The sequence below is a fragment of the Carassius carassius genome, chromosome 18 (genome assembly GCF_963082965.1).
Source record: "Carassius carassius chromosome 18, fCarCar2.1, whole genome shotgun sequence".
Classification (NCBI taxonomy): domain Eukaryota; kingdom Metazoa; phylum Chordata; class Actinopteri; order Cypriniformes; family Cyprinidae; genus Carassius; species Carassius carassius.
The window spans coordinates 24,350,600-24,364,971 of record NC_081772.1 but is presented as its reverse complement, the minus strand read 5'-3'; the positions used below and the strand labels follow the sequence as shown (position 1 = coordinate 24,364,971).

At 37.4% G+C, this 14,372-nt stretch overlaps 1 protein-coding gene across 1 annotated transcript in view; it reads right to left on the bottom strand.

The window, feature by feature from the left end:
* Window positions 1–945: 945 nt before the first annotated feature.
* Window positions 946–14,372, bottom strand: part of cnksr3 (cnksr family member 3) — a 53,980-nt gene continuing 40,553 nt past the window's right edge. Inside the window, exons 15-22 of the mRNA XM_059498034.1 lie at window positions 14,049–14,218; window positions 10,414–10,487; window positions 7,033–7,104; window positions 6,224–6,285; window positions 5,978–6,091; window positions 5,175–5,351; window positions 4,582–4,763; window positions 946–1,420 (exon numbers count right to left, since the gene is read on the bottom strand). Of these exons, the coding sequence (XP_059354017.1) occupies window positions 1,205–1,420; window positions 4,582–4,763; window positions 5,175–5,351; window positions 5,978–6,091; window positions 6,224–6,285; window positions 7,033–7,104; window positions 10,414–10,487; window positions 14,049–14,218 (1,067 nt within the window). The 3' untranslated portion in view covers window positions 946–1,204. The remainder of the gene's footprint in view (window positions 1,421–4,581; window positions 4,764–5,174; window positions 5,352–5,977; window positions 6,092–6,223; window positions 6,286–7,032; window positions 7,105–10,413; window positions 10,488–14,048; window positions 14,219–14,372) is intronic.

The following is a 14,372-nucleotide window of genomic DNA, read 5'->3' as shown; positions in this document are numbered from 1 at the left end:
TCACATTCAGCATTATAAACCTGAGGACAGCAGACTATCATTAAGTTTCATTGAACTGGCCACATATGACCGCTCTGAAGAAATATGGCGTCACGGGACACATGAAATGCTAGTATTCCATTCTCCGTCCAACACAGTTTACAGTGAGTGTCTTGCCTTCTGCCTGACCTCTGCTGTGTGTTAAACTGCTGTCTGTCGCGTAAATAGACAGGAACATTGTTATTTTGAGCCCAGGAGACATGAGTTCACCCTCTCTTCACCTCACAAGATACAATAGCTAACACGTTTTCAGGCTGCCCCTTTACACTGGCTGAAGGCCTGTTTTCAACATTTCTCCAATTTCTCAAATACATATACAAATAGGCAACACAACATTGAAAGAAAATATTAAACAGCCATTTTTATTTCCTTTGGCACACCTTCAGCATGAATTACTCCAAAATTATCAAGTAAACATTTATAGAGTTAAATCAAAAATGTATACAATAATGTACAATACCCATGACATTCATTTCCAGTAGTAAAATGCAAAAATATGTACATCTAAAAAGGACCGTTGTGTTAAAAACAGGTAAACAAGTCTCCACTCCTAAAACCATTAAATACAAGCAAGTTTAAGAACAGAATTTGTGTGCATAGCACGTGTGAAATAAAAGTGATTTGTTAACAAACAAAAGATGTACATTTGATGAAAATCATGTATAGACTGCATTTAAAAGTCAAACTAGACAACACACTTATCACAATGTCGATTCATAAAAGCAAGCTCCCTCCAAAAAACTTAAGTTTGTAACATGTTAAGAACTTTTCTTCAACAAAACACTGAACGATGTAAACAAAACTGACCGTTTATACACGTTGCACAGTTGCACGTGTTACACTACAAATGCAAAATGCGGTAACTATAGGTCTCAGAAATGAGTTGTCTGAAATTGGGTCTCTTGTCCTGTTACACACTTGTTAGACTCTTCTGTGCTCAAATTCAGAGTAAACTGATATCAAATGAGTCTGAGGTCATTTCTCTCAGCTGCATTATGTGCTTTTGCAGGCTTGTATCTGTTTGAGGTGTTTCAGAGAAGCTTCATTTGTGTCCAGGAAGCCAGCCCTTGAGGTTTCCCGCTCTGTTTGTGTTCCTGTCGGTGTCGTGCAAGCCCTGTGGCCGTCTGTTTCATTCTGGTTGATCTCTGTTATGGTCCTCTCGTCTTCACAGGCTGGTCTCGGTGTACACAGTGTTGGGGCTGAAGAGCGACTGGTGTTGGGCCTGAGGCTCCTGGACTTGTGGCTCCACGACACTCTTGTGTTTCTCACAGACCTCCTGCAGCAGGAGCACATTAGCATCTCGCCACTGTCTGTATTTACAAGCGCTCAGAGACGGTTCGCTCAAGACCTGCTCTATGGCCTGCAGATCGGCCTCCTTAGCCTGAAATAAGACAGACACAGAATGGTATGATGGATTCTTCTGAAACTATGAAAACAACTTCCAAACGTTAAAGTAAAGCTGCTATGTTTTGGTCTCATCAATACTGCCATCTAGTGTCTGTAGACTTCAAATAACTAACAGGAATCTAGATAATCAACAGTCAAAAGGCTGGAAAGCTGAAGTCTCTTATTGTAACCAAGGCTGCATTTATTCGATCAAAAGATACTGTAATATTGTGAACAATTATTACCATTTGAAATAACTAAAAGTGTAACTTATTCCTACTTTATTTTCAGCATCATAACTCCAGTCTTCAGTGTCACATGATCCTTCAGATAAATCACCCATTTATTAATAATTATCTTTATTATTATTTTTTTCTGCTTAATAGTTTGTGGAAACCCTTTTTTAGGATTTGTTGATGAATAGAAAGTTCAAAAGAACAGCATTTATTTGCAACAGAATCTTTTCTAACATTACACGTTTTTACTGTTACTTTTAAATATTAAGTCCCACGACTGTTTGTAACACTGATAATAATTAGAAATGTTTATTAAGCAACAAATCCGCATATTAGACTGATTTCTGAAAGATCATGTGACACTGAAGACTGGAGAAATGATGCTGCAAATTCAGCTGTGCATCACATGAATAATTTTTTTTTTTTAAATATATTACAACAGATCATAATAATTCACAGTATAAGTGTTTTTACTGCATTTTGGAGCACATAAATTCAGCCTCAGTGAGCTTAAGGGACCTGATAAAAAATTTCCAAACTTTTCATTCAGTATATACACACTTTATGATCCCAAAACTTAAGTAATGTAGAAATGTTTCAACAAATACATCTGGCATTAGTGTAACTTTGTGACAGATATTTATACCATGACTACATTAGGGCTGCCAATGTTTGTTTTTTTTTAGTAGACATAGGCCTAATAACATTTAATAGCTTGACCCCCTCAAGAGAGCTATTTAAATGGCAAGGTCACATACTGTTCATGCAAAATGTTATTCTCTCCCACAAGAGACTGAGTCACAACTCTCTGCCAACTTTCAATCGGGAACTGCTTGCCTTTTAGTATTTCTGTTTTGACCAATCTACTCTGTGAAAAGTGCAAACAGCTGGATGTGAAATCCAAACTGACATTCAAGTTCCTTCTTCCTTAACAGCATTAATGCTTTAAGTACTTAAATAGATTCACTTCTGGTTTGTGACCAGCCCAAAGTGGCAATACACGAAGGCATTTCATTTTATTAAAAACCATGGAAAGTTAACCTTTGTTAGTTGCAATGTAAAGGGAATAGGTAGGAAAAAAATAGGTTATAGGCCCAAAAGCCTAAACATTTTAACTTCAGTTTTAGCAGAGAGGATTCAAACACATATCAGAAAGATAGAGAAGCCAGACCAGACAGGATTCATGATACTGGCAATATTAGGAGAGCTGAAGGGATAGGGGTGTCTCGATTCTCTTGGTTGGAGGGGTAGGGGTAAGGGGAAGGGCCAGATAGCCCTTAGATAGATTTTTCGGGACAACACTTCAGACGAAGGGGTATGAATTATCTCGGCAACATGGCAGCTACAGCGAACAAAAAGACACATAAATGTAAGCCTTTTTGGCATAAATATAGATTTTAACGAAAAGTAATCATTTGTTCTGTTACATTCAATTGTGAGTTCATATTAACGGTCATGTTACTCAAAGAATGTTACCCCAATAATTAGAAATCGCTAAACCATTTTCTCAAATATTGCCTATTCGAGAGAGAGAGAGAGACAGAGAGAGAGAGAGAGAGAGAGAGAGAAAAGGAAGTTGAGTGTATTCGCGTCTGTGCATTTATCTTTTTAGAGTGAGTTTACTTCTCGTCGCTGGAAAATATAATGTAGCGATTCAGCATCTAAACTGTATTTAATAAAAGTCGTGGGGCAGCGTTGACAAGTTTATTTTCTCCTGGATGTGTGAGCTGCGCGATTTCCGATATGTGTGTGTGTGTCAGTAAGCAGCTCCCAGGACGATAATTAAAGTCTCTAATGCACACCAGTATATGTGTATATTGTAACAGCTAGACGACGAACGATGGCGTGTGACGTCATGGTAGTGGTGTCCCAATCCTTAGAGGAACATTTTCTCCCCTACCCCTTGACACTCTGTTTCAAGGGACAAGGGAAGGGGTAGGCGGAGGGGAAGGGGAAGGGGTATAAAATAGAATTGGGATCGGGCATAAAGCACTTTAGAGGAAGTGAAATCTCTTAAACAGACAAAACTCCACTAACGAGAAGAGGACACAACTTCACAACGCACCAACATGTATTACATGCTATCATGATCATAAAATTGATGACACTTTACTGCGTTATTAAAGCTTAGAATTCAGGTTTATAGTGCATTTGCAAAATGCTTTCTGCCATTTCATAACATAATGCATTGCAATATCAGTGTCTCAACCACTAGAATATGGCAATAACTTACTGTAACTTCTGATCACAATGCAAAAAATGGTTTGTTCCTCTGATTTTTTTTTGTTGTTGTTTTGTTTTGTTTTCCAGTGCAGACGTCTGAAGATTCTTAAATCAAGACATATTTACTTGAGAAGAAACATGAAATAAGAAGTCTTAATGAAGTCAAAATGAAGTGAGTTTTTGATTAAAACAAGTCAAAATACCTGCCAATGTCTGGGCTCAGAAAATCAACAAGTTTTCATCACCATTTATTCATGTTTTGGGCAAATACTCACTTGATTGTGTTAAATTTTGCAGAAATCGCTTCATTTTGCAACTTAAGCAAATGTATCTTGATTTAAGAATTCTTTATAAACCAAGACACAGTACTGAGGACTACATGAATTTATAACAATGCATGCAACATTTAATGCCATCACTTGAATTTAAGACATTTTAAGGCCATCATTTATGGAAGGCCGAAATAAGACTTTTAAGACCTGTTTAAGACCTGTTTATACTAATATATACTTATGATGCAACACAACAAGATGCAATTAAGTCTAGTTTAATAATGATAAATGGTACACCAGTTTCTGGCTGTTTCTTGACTGTTTCACAGTTTACTGGTTCCCTATTTAAAACAACTCTTTCTGGACAAACACACTTAAACAAGACACTTTTAACTTTTGAATGGCCACACCAATGTCAAACTCACCTTTAAAGTGCTGTTTAAAGCTCGAATCAGGTGCAGTTTCTCGTTAATGCTCTCATTTTTGCAACGTCTGATGAAGGAGGACCTGAAGTCACGTTTGGTGGTGGGCTGCAGGGCTCCAGTAGGGGACAGACTCACCTGCTTGAGGTGAAGATACAGTATCTCCATCTCATCAGACGGGGGGCCTGCTGAAAAAATATGATTACGGATTACAGGATTAGCACACTTTATGAGCAATGCGTTTCCATGATTATTCCAGGAGTTAGCCATCACTGGAAAATTATTTGTAAAAATCATAATTAAATGTTTGATTTTTTTATTTCAGAACATGCTTTACTTGTCAAGAATCAGCATCTATATAGAGCACATCAGCAGCTCAAGCGATCGTGTCTCGTTTTAAGGCTTGGATTAAAATTGTATTCCAATTTTGTGTTTTGAAGATGATGAAAGTTATGGGTTTGGAACGAAATGAGGATGAACAACTGATGACAGTTTTCATTTTGGGTGAACTATCCCTTTAAAAGGGTTTTGATTTCAGACTTTTCCCATGCAACACTCTCTTAAGGTTAAAAGATCTCCTTCCAGCGCTCACTCACAGTCGTTCTCTTTGAACTTCTGTATGTTGTGGATGGGGTCTTCATCTGAGCTGATCTCCTGCCACGACTCCCTGTCTGTACTTTGAGTCTGTGTGTGGTTACACACCACCGAATCCAGCGGGAATGAGTCCTGACATGGAGAAGAAGAGCGGGGAGGTGGGGGACAACCCTGAAACATCAATCAATCTTTCAAAATCGGAAAGAAATTCCTTTTTTAAAAAGGAACTTGTGTAAAAGAAACTGGTTTTAAAAAGGACATTTCTAATGCTCACCAAAAATGCAGTTAAAATGTTTATATTGTGAAATATTTAAAACAATTCCATTTTAATATACACTAAAAATACCATTTGATAAATTATTACATAATATATTTATTCCAGCTAAAGCTGAATTTCCAGTATCATTACTTCAGGCTTCAGTGTCACATGATCCTTCAGAAATCATTCTGTTGAAAGCTACTTAAAAACTACGATATATACTGTATATATTTTTTTTCAGGATTCGTTGATGCATAGTAATTAACATTTATTTGTAACCGAAATCTTTTAGTTATATTATGAATGCATCTACTGTCATTTTGATCAATTTAATGCATTTTGTTATAACTATTCATTTCTTTAAGAAAATAAAATCTGACACGTATATCTGGCCGATGCACTTTTTGTTTTTCAAAACGGAACAAAAACATTTTGTGTGACCCATTTTCTGATTCACCAGCAGGTATTAAAATAGCACATATGAACCACAATGAAAAGAAGAGTTAAATGCGGACTTAACTTATGGGTCGGTTTAAATGAGCATACCCAGAGTGTGGTTACTCACATGCAGGGAGCCAGGAGTCAGCTGATCCATGAACTCTGCACACATCTCAGCGGTGTCTGCTTCATCCTCATCATCACTCTCCTCACTGTAGCACTCTATAGTCACACAATCACAGTCCCAATACCAGATTAATGCAGTGTCAGGTTTGGCTTTGATGAGACAAAGTGGACTGAAAAACACCCTGTATTAACTGTGTTTCTGTATGGGTGTGTGGTGTGAATCTTTACCTCCAACCGTTGAGTCTGTGGGCTCAGGTTCATTTGAAGCCTGGGTAAGTTTAGCCAGCCATCTAGATTTAAAAGAACATTAATTACGGTAAATCCACCCCCATCGGATCTGTGGAATAATTGTAATGGATTATGTGTCATCTTCCCACACAGTTTAATAGTAGCACACCCACAGATTTCTCTCAATGTTTTTTTTCCACTCTAATATTCAATAACATGAATGGTTTACAAAAAAAACATCATCATATCTTTTCATCTGTTACTCACACTTGTGTTATTCCACGGAACAAAAAGGAGATCTTTTGAAGAATCTCGGGCAGCTCTTTTCCATACAAAAACATTTGAAAAGCAGTAAACACATCTGTCAAGCACCATTATAGTGTTGTAGAAACCTACCTACCTACCTACCTACCTACCTACCTACCTATCTATCTATCACATCTTTTTTGTGTGTGTGTGTTAACTGCTCTATTAAATAAAATATCAAATACCTGCAATAGGGCACATACCCATTACTAACTAGTACTAACTATATTTAGTACTGCGTCTGTGTTTTCATCAAACATGCTCAATTGCGTGGTGTGCTGCAGACAGTTTTGGTCACAGTGAGGTGTCAAAGCAGCCGGCCACAATGCAATGCAAACATGTCATGTTGGGCTAAATACCAGACCCACATGATTCACATGTATGAGTAAGTGCTACATGACTAAAAAAGATAGTGTTTATTTTTCATAAGTGTAGAATCAGCAAGCATTTTATCTCTGACCACATTAACAAACACAAATACTTTTGTGTTTCTTCACACTCACTTGTTCATGTCTTTCATGTTTTCAGCTGCAAAGAAGAGTGTCATAATGTGGAGGCGGCATGCTTTCATTGCACTGGAAAACAAGAATGAAGTGAATGCAAATTAAAACATGCACAACTCCAGCAGTTCTCAGAGACAACATCTTTGTGGATGTGTGGTTACATGACGTAGTGGAAGCATTACACAAAACCAAAAACATACCCGAAACCAAAGTTTGCCTCCTGTCTTATCTACATCCAATCATAGTTTTTTAAAGTTAAGCCGATCTACTGTATATCTTTATGAAGGAAGTCTGTGAAAAACAGTAGCTCAGACCACACACTTAGAGCAGACAGTTTCCTGTGTTCTGAGTGTGCATTAAGAGGGGTATAGATAAAACACTTCTAGTGTGAGAAAAAAAAAAAAATCTGATTTACAGCCTGTTATTGCACACTATTTGTTCAAAAAAGCCAGTCAAATAACGACCTCATAACCATTTATTTACATTCTCTGCAGAAAAGATATGAGTACTGCATCTTTCATGTGCATATATTATCTGTTATTTGTTTATCTGATTATCTGTTGTGGGTTGTTGCCTGGTGTGTTAAAGGTGCTGTATGTAATTATTTGACCTTGCTAAAGCATTAAAATGCTATAATATATTTGCAAAGTTGCGAAGTTCACATACTTGTTTCTACATACATAGTGTAGTTATTCTACTTTTGAAAATATGCAATCTGTCAGAAAGTCTGTTTTTGTTATGGTCTGTGTAATTCCACTAACTTCCAATAGTACTGTATTTTGACAGTTGGTGGAAAACCATGAGCATTGCAGCAATGGAAGCAAGTACATGAACTGGGTCAGAGATCGCAATTTAAAGGGATAGCTCACCCAAAACTGAAAATTTGATGTTTGTCTGCTTGGCCCCACGGCATCCAAGATGTAGGTGACTTTTTAACTCAAACCGTTAAACTCTGTCAGTCGTATAATGGAAGTGAATGAGAATCAAGGCTTTGAGAGTCAAAGAAAAAAAAAAAAAATAAAAAAAAAATAAAAAAAAAAATTAAACTCTGGGGCTCATGACGATACATTGATGTACAACCCGAATTCCGGAAAAGTTGGGACGTTTTTTAAATTTTAATAAAATGAAAACTAAAGGAATTTCAAATCACATGAGCCAATATTTTATTCACAATAGAACATAGATAACGTAGCAAATGTTTAAACTGAGAAATTTTACACTTTTATCCACTTAATTAGCTCATTTAAAATTTAATGCCTGCTACAGGTCACAAAAAAGTTGGCACGGGGGCAACAAATGGCTAAAAAAGCAAGCAGTTTTGAAAAGATTCAGCTGGGAGAACATCTAGTGATTAATTAAGTTAATTGATATCAGGTCTGTAACATGATTAGCTATAAAAGCTTTGTCTTAGAGAAGCAGAGTCTCTCAGAAGTAAAGATGGGCAGAGGCTCTCCAATCTGTGAAAGACTGCGTAAAAAAATTGTGGAAAACTTTTAAAACAATGTTCCTCAACATCAAATTGCAAAGGCTTTGCAAATCTCATCATCTACAGTGCATAACATCATCAAAAGATTCAGAGAAACTGGAGAAATCTCTGTGCGTAAGGGACAAGGCCGGAGACCTTTATTGGATGCCCGTGGTCTTCGGGCTCTCAGACGACACTGCATCACTCATCGGCATGATTGTGTCAATGACATTACTAAATGGGCCCAGGAATACTTTCAGAAACCACTGTCGGTAAACACAATCCGCCGTGCCATCAGCAGATGCCAACTAAAGCTCTATCATGCAAAAAGGAAGCCATATGTGAACATGGTCCAGAAGCGCCGTCGTGTCCTGTGGGCCAAGGCTCATTTAAAATGGACTATTTCAAAGTGGAATAGTGTTTTATGGTCAGACGAGTCCAAATTTGACATTCTTGTTGGAAATCATGGACGCCGTGTCCTCCGGGCTAAAGAGGAGGGAGACCTTCCAGCATGTTATCAGCGTTCAGTTCAAAAGCCAGCATCTCTGATGTTATGGGGGGGCATAAGTGCATACGGTATGGGCAGCTTGCATGTTTTGGAAGGCTCTGTGAATGCTGAAAGGTATATAAAGGTTTTAGAGCAACATATGCTTATCTCCAAACAACGTCTATTTCAGGGAAGGCCTTGTTTATTTCAGCAGGACAATGCAAAACCACATACTGCAGCTATAACAACAGCATGGCTTCGTCTTAGAAGAGTCCGGGTGCTAACCTGGCCTGCCTGCAGTCCAGATCTTTCACCTATAGAGAACATTTGGCGCATCATTAAACGAAAAATACGTCAAAGACGACCACAAACTCTTCAGCAGCTGGAAATCTATATAACGCAAGAATGGGACCAAATTCCAACAGCAAAACTCCAGCAACTCATAGCCTCAATGCCCAGACGTCTTCAAACTGTTTTGAAAAGAAAAGGAGATGCTACACCATGGTAAACATGCCCCGTCCCAACTATTTTGAGACCTGTAGCAGAAATCAAAATTGAAATGAGCTCATTTTGTGCATAAAATTGTAAACTTTCTCAATATAAACATTTGCTATGTTATCTATGTTCTATTGTGAATAAAATATTGGCTCATGTGATTTGAAAGTCTTTTAGTTTTCATTTTATTAAAATTTAAAAAACGTCCCAACTTTTCCGAAATTCGGGTTGTATAAAGACACAAAACAATCGGTCCGTATAAGAAGCTGAACAGTAGATTTTCCTCTGATTTTCACCGCAATGTCTGAACTGTCCTGAGCACTTCCGGAGTGCGTTCTAAACAGCCGGCGCCTGAAGCATCTTCTTCTTCTTGCTTTACAGCGGATCGCAGACTTATAAAATGCATTTCTGCCACCTCTCTCTCAAATGGACCATCGTCACACTATCTACAATCTCAATTAGGAGTGTCAATGGTCCAATTGAGAGATAGGTGGCACTAATGCATTTATAAGTCTGCGATCTGCCGTAAGCAAGGAGAAGACGAGGACGCGTCAGGCGCCGGCTGTTGAGAACAGGCTCAGGACGCGCTCAGGAAAGTTTGGACATTGCGATGAAAATCAGAGAAAAATCTACTGTTCAGCTTCTTATACAGACCAATGGTTTTGGTTTTGTTTTTGTATGTGTTTTTTTTCTATAATTGTCTAGGACAATTCTAGGTGGTTGGTTTCTGCGGCACTGCTACACAGATTGAGAGATCATTGCAAGTGTGTGAGCAACAGTTATAGCCATGCTTGCTTATAGCAGTTATAGCCATAGCACACAGTACTTTCAGAAAAAAAAAACAAAATGAGGCCACATGGTGGAAATAGGCATGTCTGTTGTTTTTACCATCAAGCAGCAAAATAATCTCTGTTAATAAGGAAGATGAACTCACAACTTCTTCCTGCATTCAGTAGCCTGTTCCATGGTGAAGTCTTTCAGGTTGATGTAGCCTTCGGCTTTCTCTGCCTGAAAGGAAAGAGAGAGAACTTGTCTCTGGGAAAAGACTACTCATCTAATTTTTTGTTTAGTTTAGAACAAACTCTGGTTTTTGGTTTTGAAGGTGGAGGATTATATTTTAGCATTGTTTGATGCCATTGTACATATTTACGGTACATAACTAACTGGGGCTCTCTTACCCAAAAGCATTGTTAGAGTACACTGTAGAAACCATCTGGCTGCCAAAACATTTCTTCTTCTGCTGAACAAGATGAGATTTTGAAGGTTGGTAACCAAACAGTTATTTTTTTTTGTTTGTTTTTTTAGGGCTGTCAAAATTATCGCATTAATAATGACTTAATGCAAACTCATTTTAATGGTGCTAATTTGATTAATGTGCGATTAACGTCACACGCATTTCCTGTTTTACCCATAGTCAAGCACATAGTTGGAGAAATGGAGATGCTGACAGTGTTGCCAACTTAGCGATTCAGAGCGCCTAGCAACAATACATTACCCATAATTGGACAAAACATATATATATATATATATACACACACTGTATACACAAACACATGTCCTGACCCGGTCATTAGACTTCAGTTTATTCACCACCAGAGGTCATCATCCACAACACAGACTATCACACTACACAGTACACCCTGGACTACATTTCCCATGCTCCATTGCACCAATCACATTCACCTGATAACTATCACACACAGCACAATCATCAGACAGGCTTTATAAGGATTGGACTTCCTCTCACACACTGCCGAGTATTGTTCTGCATATATCCCTCTTCTATCAATTGCTGCAATACCAAGGCATTCTGTGTTTGTTTTCATATTCTTGTCTTAGTTTCCTGCTTTCATAGTCATGACTTAGTTTCTTGTTTTCATATTCTTGATTCAGTTTTTTGTTTTCATAGTCTTGATTCAGTTTATAGTTTTGCTCTGGATTCTTGATTACCCCTCTTGTCTACCCCTTTGGATATTGCTAGCTCATCGAAGACCCATGCTTGGCCTAGGATTATTGTTGTGTCCTGCCCTATATATATATATATATATATATATATATATATATATACACACCTGTTTAACCCATGCCTGTTATGATCATGTCTCTGTTTAATAAAAGCTTGAACATGGATCTGCATGTCTCACGACTCGTCAGCCCCATTACTAATATATATATATATATATATATATATATATATATATATATTTATATATATATATATATATATATATATATATATATATATATATATATATATATAAACCATAATTGGACAAACCTTATTTAGTTTCTGAGACTCACCGATACTGCACAAGGTTATGAGTCCGCTCTGTACAGCGAACAGCTGAGAGGAGCAACACTTTTAGTTAAACCAGGGCTGTATTTACCAAACCATCATAAGCTCAAAGGGGTCATAGGATTTTACACAAGTTGATTTGAATCTTTAGGGTCTTAATGAAAAGTATGTAACATAGTTTGGTTAAAATTTCTCATTGGTAGTGTAAAACAACACCTATTTTACCTGGTTAAAAAGAGAAAGCCGTTTTTGTAGCATTTTCCTTTAAATGTTAATGAGCTCTGCTGACCCCGCCCCTCTCTTATGTGCAGCTCTCAGAGATACTGTTTACTTTAGCTGCGTTCATTGTAAAATTTGCTAATTAGCAGATTATTAGGAAAGGCGATTTGCAAAGATTCATTAAAAAGAACCTACTCACTTTTTAGGTGAAGCTGCACCACGAATGATTCGCGTGAACGTAGACATGTTTATGTAGATCAGGGTGCATTCCCTTCAGAAACAAATGTAAACAACTGCGTCTTCAGCAGCTCAGATGTCGGGAGTAAATGATGACTGCTATGTTCATTATTACATCCAACACAAAACACCTCAATCGCTTAGGAGTCATTCTTGTCTGCATTTGCTCTGGCGGTGAAACAAAGGCAGACTGATGACAGCTCACTCAGAGAGGGTCTGAGGTGAAGACACCAGTCCAGTCTGTGCTGAAACACTACTGTCAATCAAACTATCGTGAGAATGCCCTTTCTGTGTGACCTCACAAAGACAGGTTTCTGAGATCAGCTCGATTTGAGAAAGGGGTAAAAAATTGTTGATAATTTTTTTTTTTTTTATCATTATAGTGTGGTTGTGTAGTGTGTACATACACTGCCAACACACATTTCAGTTCAAATAACGTGTAAGAGCGCATCTAGCATCCGATGACCCATTTAAGTTGATTGTAGCTCCATTGGTTTCAATGTGTGTACAATGTACTTAAGCTCACGATGCTTTTGGGAAATGCAGGCCAGATCGTTGCTTCTCTAATTTTACATGCAAGTATTGTTGAAATCACAACACATCTACTGTCTTGTGTAATTGATTTCATCAGACGACAGCTCGATTATAAATCAGGACTTTTGTTCAAATCAACGTATTGCAAGGGAGAGCAGCTGGTGTAGTCTTAATGGGTCACGTTTCGTTCAATAATTTGGTTGTCTGACAACAGAAACAGTAAAATATAACAATGAAAACAGTTTTATTGAGAATATGGCTGCATCAAATTACAGTACGTGGGCACAAAGAGGCAAACAAATGTAATAATAGATACATTTACATGTTCAAAAGTGAGCTGCCCTGTCCTGCAAATAATGTTAACAGGCTTGTGTAAGTAAATTGCTCCATGCAGAGAAAGAGAAGTATGTAATAGGAACCTGGTATTTCTATGTTCTTTTTTTTTTCATGTGTCTAATAGACTTGAACAAGTTATTTGAAAAACATCTATGGCCAGAACAGGTCTAGTCTTCATGCTCTATGTTGAGTATGGTTTCACTAATAATAAACAAATTTGCATTAAGCATCCATATATATCCAAAATATCTTTCTTGTTCCTCAGATTTTTTACAATTTTTGGGTGAACTTTACCTCTAAGATAGCTATTGCGTTTGTGAAATGTAGCCATGATTTGGAGCAGGTTTTATTCAGGATATGAGATCGCAAACCAAAAATAGACCAATTATCTGTGAGCAAAGTGACACTTCTCTGACACAAAGCCACTCCCTCTTATCTCTTGTCTGGATTTTGCTAATAACTTATTTTTATATTATATAAATATTGTATAAATATAATTATATAAATTACCTTATTTACATTATATACTTAAAGCATTCTTAATGCTTAATGAAAATATAATTATTTTATTATAATTATATTTTTGGCAAATAAAAATATCTATTTTTAAATAATTATCATTAGCTAATCATTTATTTAAAAATATTAACTTTTAACGCAATATAAATAAAAGCTATTTTTTTTTCATAATTTCCTAATTTTCAGCAGAAAAGTGAAATGCCAATCAAAGTGCTCATGAGATCAGTTGCTCACTGACAGATAACATTTATAGCATGTGCTGTGAATCCACTGAAGCCATTTGGTTTTCTCTACTCTAAACTCAGAGTTTGTGCAACAGGCTACTGGATACTCATTTCCAACATGAGATAACAAGTGAAGACAAACATGAATGTTCACATTTTCCGTAGCGAAGCCACACGTTACCAGGGGAAAACCACGTAACTTACCATGTCCGATGTGTACCAGTAGAGCGAACATTTCTTCAGCACAAACCAAAACTTCTTCCACCTCCAGCCCAAGAGCCCTCTGCTCTCCTTCCTTTTGTACAACCAGCCCTGACAGTCGCCCAGGCCCAGGTCTTTCACCGAGACCCTTCTGCGGCTCATCACATCATCTCCTATTACAAACCAACGCATGCAAATGAGGCGTCAGCAGCCCTCAGCAGTACTTGCTCCTTGACTTAACGGTACTTTAAAACATCAATAGCAAAGATAACATCATGCACATTTGCATGGCGCAATCAACAGGGTCATGATTCCGCTAACAAATCC